The 15900-nt window shown below is 42.1% G+C and overlaps 1 protein-coding gene across 2 annotated transcripts in view; it reads left to right on the forward strand.

Moving 5' to 3' along the window:
* LOC111961860 (carboxyl-terminal PDZ ligand of neuronal nitric oxide synthase protein) overlaps positions 1–15900 on the forward strand; it is a 41158-nt gene that overhangs the window by 1907 nt on the left and 23351 nt on the right. The window contains exon 3 of one of the 2 annotated variants that reach the window (XM_023984459.2): positions 6219–7929. The exons of the other annotated variant lie outside the window; for it this stretch is intronic. Within the exon in view, the coding sequence (XP_023840227.1) occupies positions 6219–6269 (51 nt within the window). The 3' untranslated portion in view covers positions 6270–7929. Of the gene's footprint in view, positions 1–6218; positions 7930–15900 lie in introns of those variants that run through there. 2 annotated transcript variants of the gene reach the window in all.

A 15900-nucleotide genomic window follows, 5' to 3' on the forward strand; every position in this document is an offset into this window, starting at 1 on the left:
CACACACACACACACACACACACACACACACACACACACACACACACACACACACACACACACACACACACACACACACACTTATATAGATGCTGGAGTGGTGGTTGACATGCGTAATGAAGAAGTCTATCCTTTTCTCTCGGCCTGTGTTTCTGTTTGTAGGCATTTTTCTATACAGCTGTTTGTTCCTTTGAGAATCAAATCAAATTTTATTGGTCACATACACGTGTTTAGCAGATGTTATTGTGGGTGTAGCGAAATGCTTGTGTTTCTAGCTCCGACAGTACAGTAATATATAATAAGTAATAACTAACAATTTCACAACATATACCCAATACACACAAATCTAAGTACAGGAATGATGAATTAAGAATATATAAATACAGTGGCAAGAAAAAGTATGTGAACCCTTTGGAAATATCTGGATATCTGCATAAATTGGTCATCAAATTTGATCTGATCTTCATCACAACAATAGACAAACACAGTGTGCTTAAACTAATAACACACAAATTATTGTATTTTTCTTGTTTATATCGAATACATCATTTAAACATTCACAGTGTAGGTTGGGAAATGTATGTGAACCCCTATGCTAATGACTTCTCCAAAAGCTAATTGGAGTCAGGAGTCAGCTAACCTGGAGTCCAATCAATAAGACGAGATTGGAGATGTTGGTTAGTGCTGCCTTGCTCTACAATAAACACTCACGAAATTTGAGTTTGCTATTCACAAGAAGCATTGCCTGATGTGAACCATGTCTCGAACAAAGAGATCTCAGAAGACCTAAGATTAAGAATTGTTGCCTTGCATAAACCTGGAAAGGGTTACAAAAGTATCTCTAAAAGCCTTGGTAAGACAAATTGTCTATAAATGGTGAAAGTTCAGCACTGTTGCTACTCATCTCCTTTGTTTTGTTGACATTGAGTGAGAGGTTATTTTCCTGGCAGCACACTCCCAGAGCCCTCACCTCCTCCCTGTAGGCTGTCTCGTCATCGTTGGTAATCAAGCCTACTACTGTTGTGTCATCTGCAAACTTGATGATTGAGTTGGAGGCGTGCATGGCCACGCAGTCGTGGGTGAACAGGGAGTACAGGAGGGGGCTGAGCATGCACCCTTGTGGGGCCCCAGTGTTGAGGATCAGTGAAGAGGAGGTGTTGTTTCCTACCTTCACCACCTGGGGGTGGCCCGTCAGGAAGTCCAGGACCCATTTCCATGAGATCTGTGCTCCGTACCTGTTATACACTAACTACAGCAGAGTAATACAGTGGCTATTACAACACACAGTGATTACAACACACAATGCAAACACTGTGTGTCTGTGGTGTTCACAATGGCCTTTCAAAATGTAGCTGTTTATGGGACAACTAAGCTCACCCTCATATGGGAATACTGTGACAGGCCAGGGATATGTGTATTCTGCCGAAATGCGAAGGGAGAGAGTGTAAGGCGAGAGAGATGTCATGCATACACACTACTGGAGGGTATCGTGAGTGTGAGATAGGAAGGTGTGTGTGGCGTTAACATTGCCGTGGATAGTGGCATGATTATTATTGTGCTCTGCTGAATCATTGCTGCCGTCATCGTTTAGCCTTACCCTTTCATTTGCCCAAGTTTTTTTTCCCAACAGGAAGACTTGTGTGAAGGTCTTAGAACGACACAGGTAAAATGCATGTAAAAAGTAACAGAGAGTGACTGAGTAACCGTGAGTCAGCCGGTAGGCTGAGACATGACAAGGCTCTTACTAAAGCCTGACTTAACACCATGTATGGAGCAGACCCAGTGCAAATAACAGACAGATTAGTGAGCAGCTCTGACTGAGCAAAAGACAGAAGAAACAGTCTGTCAACATCTGTTATTGTAGGTTTGATTGTATTGTGTTTACAGTGAGCTTTCTTCAGCCACATTAAGAAGTAGAGTCGTTGTTGCGCCCTCTTGACAAGAGTGGTGGTGATGACAAGTCCTCTGTGATGTGGAGGCCAAGTAACTTAAAACTTGTGACTCTCTACTACAGTCCCATTGATGTGGATCGAGGCATGTTCCCTCCTCTACTTCCTGAAGTCAACAATCAACTCCTTTGTTTTGCTGACGTTGAGGGAGAGGTTGTCTTTTCTTGGAGGTAGGGCTGTGACATCTTGGAATTTGAGGTTATGGTAATTGGCCAGGCCAATGTACATGGTTACTGGCACATATCAGACTCAAAAGAAACACGTACATTTTTTCTGCAACTTCACTATTACCATTACACTTCGTTATTATCAGTAGCATTTTATAATTATTATTCAAGTTATTCAAGTTATTATTACCTCTAAATATTAATTTAGTATACAAATAAAAAAATGTCAGATTGGAGTGGATTGTCAAATTTTTGTATTGACACAACTTAAAGCATAGGCCAGGGTTCCCCAACTGGCGGCCCGCGGGCCGAATTTGGCCAGTGGGTGATTTTATTTGGGCCCCCAAGTTTTCTAATAATTGTTGGACATAAGACTGTAAGAACACCTGCAAATTTTTATTTTGGAAACTGTTCCAAATTATTCCCACACATAATAGAGAGATACTATACAGTGCCTTCAGAAAGTATTCACACCTGTTGACTTTTTCCAAATTTTGTTGTGTTACACCCTGAATTTAAAATCGATTCAATTGAGATTTGTTTTGTCACTGGCCTATACACAATACCCCATAATGTCAAAGTAAAATTATGTTTTTCAAAATGTTTACAAATTGGGTAAAAAAAGAAAAGCGGTTCAATAAGTATTCAACCCCTTTGTTATGGCAAGCCTAAATAAGTTCAGTAGTAAAAATGTGCTTAAGTCACATAATAAGTTGCAAGGACTCACTCTGTGTCCCATTATAGTGTTTTAACATGATTTTTGAATGACTACCTCATCTCTGTACCCCACACATACAATTATCTGTAAGGTCCCTCAGTCGAGCAGTGAATTTCACACACAGATTCAGCCACAAAGACCAGCGTGGTTTTCCAATGCCCCGAAAAAAGGGTAGACGGGTAAAAATATAAAAAAGACATTGACTATCCCATTGAGCATGGTGAAGTTATTAATTACACTTTGGATGGTGTATCAGTACACCGAGTCATTACAAAAATACAGGCGTACTTCCTAACTCAGTTGCCGGAGAGGAAGGAAACCGCTCAGGGATCGCACCATTAGTTCAATGGTGACTTTAAAACAGTTCAAGTTTAATGGTGGTGATAGGAGAAAACAGAGGATGGATCAACAACATTGTAGTTACAATTTCAGAATGAAAAGGAAGCATGTACAGAATAAAAGTAGTCCAAAACATACATCCTGTTTGCAACTAGGGACTAAAGTAATAATACAAAAAAAAAAGGTCATGTCACATGCACAAAAACAGTGAAATGCCTTTCTTGCCAACTCAAAGCCCAACAACTCAATAATCAATAACAATGTATTACTAGAAAAAAAATAGAAATATGAAATGCAAATTAAGTAAGCAAGCATACTATATACAGCAAATATTAAAAAAGTCAGTTCCAATACCATATTTACATGTGCAGGAATACTGGAGTGGTGGAGGTAGACATGTATAGGTGTAAGGTGACTAAGCAACAGGATATAAGAAACAGAGTAGCAGCATCTTGCATGTGAGTGGGTGCGCGGGTGTGTCAGTATAAATGTATGTGCATATTATGTGTGAGTGAGTGTTTGTGTGTGTTGGAGTGATAGAGTGTGTGAGTGTGTAGGGCCCTGTGAGTGTGCATAGAGACAGTGCAAATACTGAAATCAAAGGTAAATAAAGATTCAAGGTGAACTCGGTCCGTGTAGCTATTTATCCATTTGGGGATAGAAGCTGTTCAAAGCAATTCACTTTTTGTCCTGAATACAAAGTCTTATGTTTGGGGCTAATCCAATACAACACATAACTGAGTACCACTCTTCATATTTTCAAGCATGCATCATGTTATGGGTATGCGTGTAATTGTTAAGGACTGGGTCGTTTTTCAGGATAAAAAAAATAAACTGAATGGAGCTAAGCACATGCAAAGTCCTAGAGGAAAACCTGGTTAAGTCTACTTTCCACCAGACACTGGGATATGAATTCACCTTTCAGCAGGACAATAACCTAAAACTCAAAGCCAAATCTACACTGGAGTTGCTTAGCAAGTAGACTGTGAATGTTCCTGAGTGGCCAAGTTACAGTTTTTTGATTTAAATCTACTTAAAAATATATGGCAAGACCTGAAATTTGTTGTCTAGCAATGATCAACAACCAATTTCACAGAGCTTGAAGAATTAAAAAAATAATAATGGGCAAATGTTGCACGATCCAGATGTGGAAAGCGCTTAGAAATTTACCCAGAAAGACTCAAAGCTGTAATCGCTGCCAAAGGTGCTTCTACGAAGTATTGACTCAGGGATGTGAATACTTATGTAAATGAGATATTTATGTATTTAATTTTCAATACATTTTCCAAAATGTCTAAACATGTTTTCACTTTGTCATTATGGGTTATTGTGTGTAGATGGGTGAGAAAAAAATCGATATAATCCATTTTGAATTCAGGCTGTAACACAACTCAGGCACTGTATATGTGATCGTTTACACATGTAACAAGGTTTAAAATTATGTTTTTGTCAAATGTTATACCTGTTTGGGCTTCTTGCGCTCAATTTGCAGTCTACAAATGATTTGTAATCATGTTCCGGCCCCCTCACCATTCGCTCAAGATAAAAATCGGCCCGCGGCTGAATCTAGTTGGTAATCCCTGGCATAGGCTATCAGACTCAAAAGAAACTACAATTTATCTACAATTTCACTATTGCATTCCACTTCGTTATTGTTTTTTCCTTTTCTTTCCCTTTTCATTCGTTTTTTGTAGGTGTCCATTTTGTTTAAATGTATGATACTGTTGTCTTGGGCTTATAAGGGCCTAGTTAAATTAAGGTTAATTAAATAAACATAAAAAACTAAAATAAGACCCTATGTAAAAAGGGGAGGTCACAATTCTGTTTGTACACTTGTTAACATGGATATGCTTCTTAATAAAACGTATTTGAAACAAGCCATTACACTTCCTTATTATTAAGGTTATTACTTATAAATATGAATCTACAAATTAAGAAATGCCAGGCAGGAGAGGATCCATCACATTTTCGTATTGACACAACATTAGCGCATGACGGTGCCAAAATAAAGATAGGCCTACCTTGTCCTTGTCTGTTGGCTTTCCTGAAAAAAAAGAAAATAAATATGGATCCTAATATGACGCCAAATTTTCCCGAAATATTCTCATAATGTCACAAATCCTGCTGCTGGGACTGTTCTTCAAATAGAGTACGCCGTAATGAGATAAATAATGTAGCCTAAGCTTCTGAAAACAGGCCTTTTACAAGATTACATCATGACAGGAGCGTTTGATTCTCATTAAAGAGATGGAGTCCAGACAGACTACTTTAGGAAACTTCCTGAATGGACATATAGGCCTATAGAGAGAATCAGCCAACTCACACCCCTGTAAAAGGACCCGTCAATCAAAGTCACCAGCGTATGTCAGACACATGCAAATATTTCTAATTTCCTTATTACCCAACAAAAAACCTAGGCCTACCGTAGGCTTTCCGAAAGTCAGCTATAAAATAATGAATTGACAAGGAAAGTATGAAGGGGAGAGAGACAGCTATGCGATAGTATGAAATGAATAATTATCATAAAAATAGAAACAAATACACGCAGCATGTCCATAGTCTATTTATCGCCGTTGATTCATCTATAAATTAAGAACAGATTTCGTATCAAACTACAACATGCCAGGTTGGAGAGGATTGGTGCATTGTCCATTTGACACAACATTGGCTCGTTATAGGCCTCAGAGACAGAACAGCCTTGTCGACTGCTGTTGAATAATTTATGAATAGTCAGACACATCCAACCTTTTTTAAAAGAAGACTGATTTATTTATTTACTAGCAAGCAATGAAAACGTGCATTGTATAAAAGAAAGTCCAAACATCAAGTGTCATAGCCTGTAATCTAGCGATTCTACACCCCTGCACATCTAGAGGTTTAACTGCTGGAGCATCAGATGACTGCTGGAAAGAGGAGGAGATGTGCAAGGTTTAATAGACTGTTACCAAAACAATTGATTATAACCATTAGTGAATACTCCCGCTATTAGGTAACGTTTATCTACATGAAAATAAAGTTAATAATAAAAAATATGTTTTTCCAAAGGCCTATAATGACAATACCGTGGCTGACAGCGCATCACCTGCTGCTGAATGACAGCCTGCAGCGTGTGGGTCACGGAGTGATCTTTAAGAAAACTGCAGAAAAAAGATCCGGTCAACCACGGAGCACACGCACATCTCCCTCCCACTCGCGCAGCTGCCAAACTGAGCAGAGACACCGCTGCTGAACAGAGAGCTCACTGAACAGGGAGCGCAGTGGCACTTGGCCAAATCAATTCCAGTAATTAATGAAATATTTATAAATTTACTCTGACCCTCTTTGGGTCGCGACCGATACTTTTAGAGAGGCTGGTGTATTGTGTTTACTGTAAGCTTAGGTTATCTTTTGTTGGAGGTTAGAGTGTATTGTTTTTACAGTAAGCTTAGGTTATCTTTTGTTGGAGGTTAGAGTGTATTGTTTTTACAGTAAGCTTAGGCTTGAGCTCTCTGTTGCGTCTGTCCGTCCGTCTGTCTCTTTCTGTATTTATGTCTGTATATAGCCTCGCTACTGTTATTTTTTACTTTTTTAAATGTTATTCTTTACTTATCTATTGTTTACCTAATACATATTTTTTCACTTAACTGCACCGTTGGTTAAGGGTTTGTAAGTTTGCATTTCACTGTAAGGTTGTTGCACACCTGTTGTATTCGGTGCATATGACAAATCAACTTTGATTTGATTTGTCCAGAAATCTCTGTGTTCTCTCTCTCGATCGCTCACACACACACGTTTTCTCTCTGTCTGAAGTTTTATTTTATTTACAACAAAACTTTGTTTAGTCTCCAACTAGAATAGTAGGTTAGTGGGTGGCGCTGGCTCTGTTTAAGGGGTGGGTGTGGACAGAGTACTGAATTTTATGAGATTTGGTGTCTGTAATATTAGGTTAGTGGGTGGTGGTGTGTTGACATTGTGGTGTGTGTGAGAGAGAATGTGTTTGTGTGTGTGTGTGTCATCAGAGGCACCCCACTGGCTGCCTCTGTCGAGTGGGTAAATGAGCTCTCTGGAGGACTGGAGGGGAAACAGCAGAGATATTTTTGGGCTGCTAAATCAGCACACAAAATATGGGTCTCTGGAATGGGAAAGCTCCGTGTGTGTGTGAGTGAGAGAGAGGTGCCCTCTACTATTCTAGCTAGTGCCCAGTCTGCTTTATGGTATAGTCTGCTTATCAATCTGCTTCGGGGAGAGGTCAAGTATAAAAGGCCACAATAAATTGTCAATTGGCTCTGCACTCATGTTCTTATTTTGATGAAACGGGGAATAAACCCTGACCCAGCTAAAAATGTCTGTCTACTCTTTCTTTCTCTCCAGTGTAATCCCCCATAGAAATACCTTTCTTTTAGCCATCATCTCTATCCCTCTCTCCTCACTTGTCAATTCTCTCCTTCCTCTCTTCTTTCCTCCCTGGCGCTTTAAGCATCACCTCCACCTTGATCGCACGGAGCCACCGGAGTGAGCTAAACTAAACTGTTAAACCATCTGCAAAAACACCCACTCCCTCGAGCTCCCTGAAGTGAACTTAAACCAGTGTTCAAACGAGTGCAAACACAAACTATCCCAAAGCCCCCTGACTGGAGGATGGTTCACTGCTAAAGTACAGAAACTAGGCAGGAAAGGGAGAAATGCAGGCAGGCAGAGCAGGGATACATGCAGGCAGGCAGAGCAGAGAGACAGACAAGAAGAGCAGGGAGACAGGCAGGCAGGGCAGGGAGACATGCAGGCAGGGAGACAGGCAGGCAGAGCAGGGAGACAGACAGGCAGAGCAGGGAGACAGGCAGACAGGACAGGGAGACATGCAGGGAGACAGGCAGAGCAGGGAGAGGCAGGGAGACAACCAGGCAGAGTAGGGAGACGGGCAGGCAGGGCAGGGAGCAGTAGAGGTGCGTGGGTAAAATCACTGAGGAAGCCAAGCCAGTAAAAAAGCCATATTACAACCTATGTTGTGATAATTGCGTTGTTTGCTCTATAACACTGCCTCTGGTCACGACAGATTGGATGCTAAGCTGGCTAAAGAAGTGGTTGATTTCATTATCACACCTCTTGCCTACATTGTCAATCTATCATTTGCTACAGGCTTTGTGCCCTATTAACTGCAAAGGACCAACATTGTTCCAATTTATGAAGCTGATTATACAGCAAAGTTCACAAATTACAGACCAATTTCAATTTTGCTGGTTATCTCAAACATTTTAGAGAAGCATGTAACAGATTAATCAAATATCTTAACAAGGAAAGTTTGTTATACATACATCAGTATTGCTTCAGAAAATCTCACTCTACCTACATGGCTGTTACTTACTTAATTGACGAAATACATAAGGCAAATGATCGCAAATATCATACATTGGATCTTTTTTTTAATCAAAAGCATTTGACACTGTTGATCATAATATTTTATTACAAAAAGGTGAAATTATTGGAGTGACTGAACAATCTCTGCTTCGGTTCTCCAGCTATCTAAAGGATAAAGGATAGAAAGCAATATGTGACTTTCAAAGGAATAGATTCCCCCCTCTGGACATTAAGTGTGGTGTGCTGCAGGGATCAATACTTGGACCACTATTATTTTTGATTTATATAAATGATTTGCTCAATGCATCCAAAGTGCTCTCCCAGATATTATTTGCTGATGATACAGGTGTATTTTACGCTCACAAAAATGTAAATTACTTTATTAATGTTGTTAACAAAATTAACAAATTGTCACTGAATCCAAATAAAAGATAATACAATACAGATTATATAGGGGTCCATATTAATAATATACCTGTTGATCATGCCTGTACAACCCGCTTTCTTGGTGTTCTGATTGATGATGAATTGTCATGGAAACCACAGATAAAGACAACCTCTAAGATCGCCAAAAATACTGGGATACTTGGCAAAATGTGATGTGTCCTAAACTGAAGCTCTGCTCTCCGTCTCTATTACACAATGATCTTCCCATTCATCAGTTACTGTAACATTATATGGGCCAGCACACACCATACCAAACTACTATCAATCTATCACCAGCAGAAAAGCTCTAAGAATAATGTCATCTGACGGTTTTAGAGACCATTCAGCACCGCTTTTCAAGAAATTAAGACTCCTGAATATTTATCAAATTAATTGTTTTCAAGTTGCTCAATTTGTTCATGGCACTTTAAATCACTTATTACCCTTTATCCTCAAACGATTTTACAGCCATAACTACTCAACAAGAAACAGCTACGCCACTCATATTCAAGAACAACTAATTTCAATTCCCGAATTACCTATAAAGAGGCCATATGATCTGGAACTCATTCCTGCCTGATTTTTACCAAGCTATTCCTGGCGTTGTTTACATTTTTTTTAAGAGGCACCTACTGTCCATCACAGTTCTACACCCCTAGTAGCACGACTTTCTGTTTAGATTTTCTATACCTTTATCTCTTTTGTGTCAAATGTTTTATTTTATCGTTTTTGTCCACACTGCTGAATACTGTTTTTTTTTTACTGTTACAAACTGTCTTTCTTTTTGTACTGATTCCTGTTTGTGTGTGCGCGCATGTAAAACAAAACATGTTGACTCACCCTACTTGTAGACTAGTTGAATGCCATCCTCCTCTCTTTCATGTTGGCAAAAAGATCTATGGCTCTGTCATACAGTACACTTTTAGTTTTTGTTGTTATAGGCTACCTAGATAAAATGCTTGCTAGCCTGACTTCTTTGCATAGGCAATAATGAACCAGCTAAGTTAGGTTACGAGCTAGTTAATGTGAGACTACTAGGTTACATCTAGGCTACATATTTAACTTCAATTGTCTCAGGCCAGTAGTACAACATTAATTTATGGTTATATCAGAATCCCTGTCATACTCATTGGCCTGTACAGAGAATTAAGTCAAAACCACAAGTCCAAATCCCCATCTCCATCCATGGCTTAGGAAAGGTCCAATTTAGCAAGCTAGCTACTGCAGTACATCAACACAAGCAGACCAGAAACAGTCAAGTTTTTCTTAAAATGATGTTTTTTGAAAAGGTGATTTCATTGGTCTGAAGCCAAATCCAAACTGGCCTCCCTTGGGGGGTGTTTTGCTGCACCAGGAAAACCCACAGTTGAGCTCTGCTCAGCTTAACGCCGATTGGCGCTTTTTTTAATGACGGGCGGCTAAATGCTTGCTAGCATCAATCAATCAAATACAGTGGCGGCCACATGTTATACTCTTTTGGTCCAGACAGCGTCAGATACATGGGCTACACATACTGAGACAGAGGGGCACTGTTTCCCTCGCTCTGATGATTTCTCCAGTGAGATTCAGCCACTTGAGAATTGACAGAAAATTATGAAAACAGAGAGAGATGAAAGATAAATAATTTAAATTTATTTATTAGTCAAATATTTGGGGAAGCCTGGCTTCCCTTGCAAGCCATTGGCAGGGAGACCGGTGGGCAAGAAGAAAGGCAGACGGACAGAGAGGTAGACAGACAGACAAGGGAGAGAGGAAGGAAGAAAGGTAGACAGAACAAAGCCTTCAGACTGGCAGCCGGGATATGCTTTTGATTACAGCAAGAGAAAATTCCACTCAGAATTAGAGGGGCACTAATTGTTCTTTGTGATCGTTAATTTCTTAACGGAATACTCCTCTTCCCTATTTATTCCCTTCAATACACTGTGTCATCATTGTGTGTGTGTGTGTGTGCATGTGTCTGTATTAAGTTACCTTGACAATAAAATACGGTTCCTAGCTAGAGGTCATTTTGCAGGGCTCCTCCTTGCACAAAGGCGGAGGTAGCGGTCCTGCTGCTGGGTTGTTGCCCTCCTACGGCCTCCTCCACGTCTCCTGATGTACTGACCTGTCTCCTGGTAGCGCCTCCATGCTCTGGACACTACGCTGACAGACACAGCAAACCTTCTTGCCACAGCTCGCATTGATGTGCCATCCTGGATGAGCTGCACTACCTGAGCCACTTGTGTGGGTTGTAGACTCCGTCTCATGCTACCACTAGAGTGAAAGCACCGCCAGCATTCAAAAGTGACCAAAACATCAGCCAGGAAGCATAGGAACTGAGAAGTGGTCTGTGGTCACCACCTGCAGAACCACTCCTTTATTGGGGGTGTCTTGCTAATTGCCTATAATTTCCACCTTTTGTCTATTCCATTTGCACAACAGCATGTGAAATTTATTGTCAATCAGTGTTGCTTCCTAAGTGGACAGTTTGATTTCACAGAAGTGTGATTGACTTGGAGTTACATTGTGTTGTTTAAGTGTTCCCTTTATTTTTTTGAGCAGTGTATTACGGCTTTGCTTTTCCCGATGGGAATAGTAGTCTATACAGAGTAACAGCCATGTTGTGGTGCTAATGGACACACAGTGTGATCCGGGTCTCAGAAGACTACAACTGACGGTGAGGATGTTAACGAGAAGAGCTGCAAGAGCTAGAGCGAGTCTGACCATTGATCTAATTATTGATCTACGTTGTGTGGTTCTGCGAGTCTGACCAATGATCTAATTATTGATCTACGTTGTGTGGTTCTGATGCATTTCATCCAGTCCCCAATGAGCCATACAATAACCATGTCACAACGATAGACTACTGTACAACTAAGTATAGCTACCTGTTTAGTACAGCTACATATTACCTCAATTACCTCAACTAGCCTGTACCCCCGCACATTGACTCGGTACCGGTACCCCCTGTATATAGCCTTGTTATTTTATTGTTCATTTTGTATGTTTTTTGTTGTTTACTTTAGTTTATTTCGTAAATATTTTCTTAACTCTTATTTTTCTTAACTGCATTTTTGGTTGAGGGCTTTAAGTAAGCATTTGACAAATACAATTTGATTTGATAGCTACGTATAGCTGCTTGGACAACAGTATAAGTATAGCTTTACATCACACTGACCCAATTGGCCCACTGCATAACAGACATTAACAGTTTGGTTGTAATAGATGAGGTAGGTAGTACACACACACACACAGCCTGACACAGTATAATTCAGAAGCTCTATATTGAATTCAGGCAGTGTTTCCCCTATATGCATAAATCACGGCCGCCATTTTATAATGTAGATGTATACCATAGATGTACTGTATGCCCCAGGAAGTGTGGAAAGTCAGTGAAGGTGGCCGCTCCAGTTCAGTAGTGTTGCACTGTACACCGAAACTTCAGTACTTTTTCAATACCAGAACATGAAGAACGGTTTGGTACTCAAATTTGTGTTACTTTCGGTGCGTCTTCACATGTGTCTCACAGATCAAGCCTGTCTATCAGCGCAGCCGACCCCTTATTACAGCGCACCCTGCCTGCTCCACCTACTCACTGTTAGTCTGCACTGGGAGTCTGGTCTGCACCCTGCCTGCTCCACCTACTCACTGTTAGTCTGCACTGGAGTCTGGTTTGCACATTTACACTGCCGCTCCACCTACTCACTGCTAGTCGCCTGGAACTGTCTGCACCCTGCCCGCTCCCACCTACTCACTGTTAGTCTGCACTGGGGAGTCTGGGCTGCACCCTGCCTGCTCCACCTACTCACTGTTAGTCTGCACTGGGAGTCTGGTCTGCACACACTGCTGCTCCACCTACTCACTGTTAGTCTGCACTGGGAGTCTGGTTGCACATACCTGCCTGCTCACCTACTCACTGCTAGTCTGCACTGGGAATCTGGTCTGCACCCTGCCTGCTCCACCTACTCACTGCTAGTCTGCACTGGGAGTCTGGGCTGCACCCTCCCTGCTCCACCTACTCACTGCTAGTCTGCACTGGGAATCTGGTCTGCACCCTGCCTGCTCCACCTACTCACTGCTAGTCTGCACTGGAGTCTGGGCTGCACCCTGCCTGCTCCACCTACTCACTGCTAGTCTGCACGGGAATCTGGTCTGCACCCTGCCTGCTCCACCTACTCACGCTATCCTGCACTGGAATCTGGTCTGCACCCTACCTGCTCCACCTACACACTGCTAGTCTGCACGGGATCTGGGCTGCACCCTGCCTGCTCCACCTACACACTGTTAGTCGGCACTGGGAGTCTGGGCTGCACCCTGCCTGCTCCACCTACTCACTGCTAGTCGTACTGGGAATCTGGTCTGCACCCTGCCTGCTCCACCTACTCACTGCTAGTCTGTACTGGGAATCTGGTCTGCCACCCTGCCTGCTCCACCACCACTGCTAGTCTGCATGGGAATCTGGTCTGCACCCGCCTGCTCCACCTACTCACTGCTACCTGCACTGGGAATCTGGTCTGCACCCTGCCTGCTCCACCTACACACTGCTAGTCTGCACTGGAATCTGGGCTGCACCCTGCCTGCTCCACCTACACACTGCTAGGCTGCACTGTGGAATCTGGGCTGCACCCTGCCTGCTCCACCTACACACTGCTAGTCGGCACTGGGAGTCTGGTCTGCACCCTGCCTGCTCCACCTACTCACTGCTAGTCTGTACTGGGAATCTGGTCGCACCCTGCCTCCTCCACCTACTCACTGTTAGTCCTGCACTGGGAGTCTGGGTCTGCACCCTGCCTGCTCCACCTACTCACTGTTAGTCTGCACTGGGAGTCTGGGCTGCACCCTGCCTGCTCCACCTACACACTGCTAGTCTGCACTGGGAGTCTGGTCTGCACCCTGCCTGCTCCACCTACTCACTGCTAGTCTGCACTGGGAGTCTGGTTTGCACATTACACTGCCTGCTCCACCTACTCACTGCTAGTCTGCACTGGGAGTCTGGTCTGCACCCTGCCTGCTCCACCTACTCACTGCTAGTCTGCACTGGGAGTCTGGTCTGCATCATGTTAGCACCCCACTCATGCTGCACAGAAGTTAACACACTTGAATAATGTGACACAACATTTAGAAATTAAAACTGTAAATTACTGTTCACAAAACAATATCCATGCAGGCTAGAACATTTTACAATACAAGGAGATACCAGTAGCTTACAGCTTTGTAGGCAAAGTTTCTTCTTTCAGTTCACTACTTTGTTTGTGATAATATGCTGACCATAGCACAACATATGCTGATTTCAAAGCTTTTTGCTACCAAAAACTGTATTCATTCACTTACATTATTCAGTCTCTATCTCACATATCTCCCAAAGATGATATATTGTCTCAGCAAACTGACTGGGCTCTGACTGGCTGCCCCCCTCTTGGCTTGTGAATGACATAATTACTGGTTAAAGAGAGAGTGCACATTTTCTATAAAATAAGCTACTTCTATGCACATGTTGTTGATCAGTACAATAAAATAGTCTCAAATGGATTGGAAACAGATTGTTTGTCATCTGTAGTAGCCACATGAAATCAGACAAAACCAGCTCAATAACTCAATGCTTGCACACTCATATTGAATGTGCATTCACCTGTATTGTGGATAGACAGACCTAGGCTACATCCTGATTTACCCAGTTTATCAATAGAGATTTACCATTCAAATAAATGATTACCATTATGTTGTTATGCAGTTAGATTGATTGTCAAATTGATTGTCTGAAAAATAAACGTAAAAAAGTTCCAATGTAATGATATGGAACTCAGAAGATTCTCAACGATTAGTAGTAGTAGAGTAGTAGTTTATCTGTCTGGATCAAGTGCCATTCTGGGACTTTCGCTAATGCGCCTTCTTTTTTTGCGGTTGTATTGTTTTGGTATTGAGTATCATGATGGTATCGAGTGCTGTGATACTAAACCTGGTATCGGAATCGTAGTCAAACTTGTGGTCTCGTGACAAAGGGAAAGGGAAAGGGGGATACCTAGTCAGTTGCATTCAACTGAAATGTGTCTTCATTTTTTCTCTGTATTGTTTTGATCTTTGGAGAGAATGGGAGGATGTTAAATGGGATACAATTGGGAGTGAGTGGGTAGATAAATGATATTATCCTTTCACTGGGTGCAGGGGAGCGAAAAAGGGATGAGAGAGGAATCGAAAGAAGGGGGAAGAGAAGAGAAAGCATATATTTGCTGTAAAGATGTAGTTAGCAGGCCTCATGGCGACATTGCAAACGATTGAAGAGAAACAATGTTTGGGATTGAAACAGTGTTTGAGCCCACACTGAGCCAAAGCCTAAGCTAGTCTACCGTTTCCACACACACCTGCAGCTCTGGCTGGGAGGATGTGAAAAGGAAGTGAAAAGAAGCCATTTTGTGTCCTGTGGATCTTTTCAGCAGAAGTTATTGTGGCCAGTTCTCCTCTGTGGCTAGCTGCTGGCAGGCTGTTGTGGTGTTTTATAAGATTGGGCTCCTTTCACTTTGAGCAGTGGAGTAGAAAGCTGCTCTTGAAGCCCACACTGGAGGTGTTGTGAGGAGGGGGATTTGGTGTGTGTGTGTATTTGCGTGTATGTGTGTGTGAGAGAGAAACTGCTGCTTCATTGCTTCTCTAAGGCCAAAGCGACCTGCATGTTAATTTGCCATGAAACCTTCAGTTAGGAGAACAAGTAGTCTGAGTTGAGAACTGAGGCCTGAGGCCTGAGAGCTGATCTCTATTTCTCTGTCTGTTTTTGCCTTTGGGACACATTGTGTTAACTGTCTCTCTCTGTACAGTACTGCTATTTTCAGTTTGTTTAGGGATATCTATCTCTCTCTCTCTCCAACCCACTCTCTCTCTCGTTCTCTCTCTACCCTCTCTCTTCCCCTTTCTCTCCCCCCTCTCTCGTCCCCTCTTTCCCTCTTTCTCCCTCCACTCTCTCTTGTCCCCTCTCTCTTTCTCTCTCTCTCTCTCCTCTCTC

This window comes from Salvelinus sp. IW2-2015, linkage group LG4q.1:29, assembly GCF_002910315.2.
Source record: "Salvelinus sp. IW2-2015 linkage group LG4q.1:29, ASM291031v2, whole genome shotgun sequence".
NCBI lineage: Eukaryota > Metazoa > Chordata > Actinopteri > Salmoniformes > Salmonidae > Salvelinus > Salvelinus sp. IW2-2015.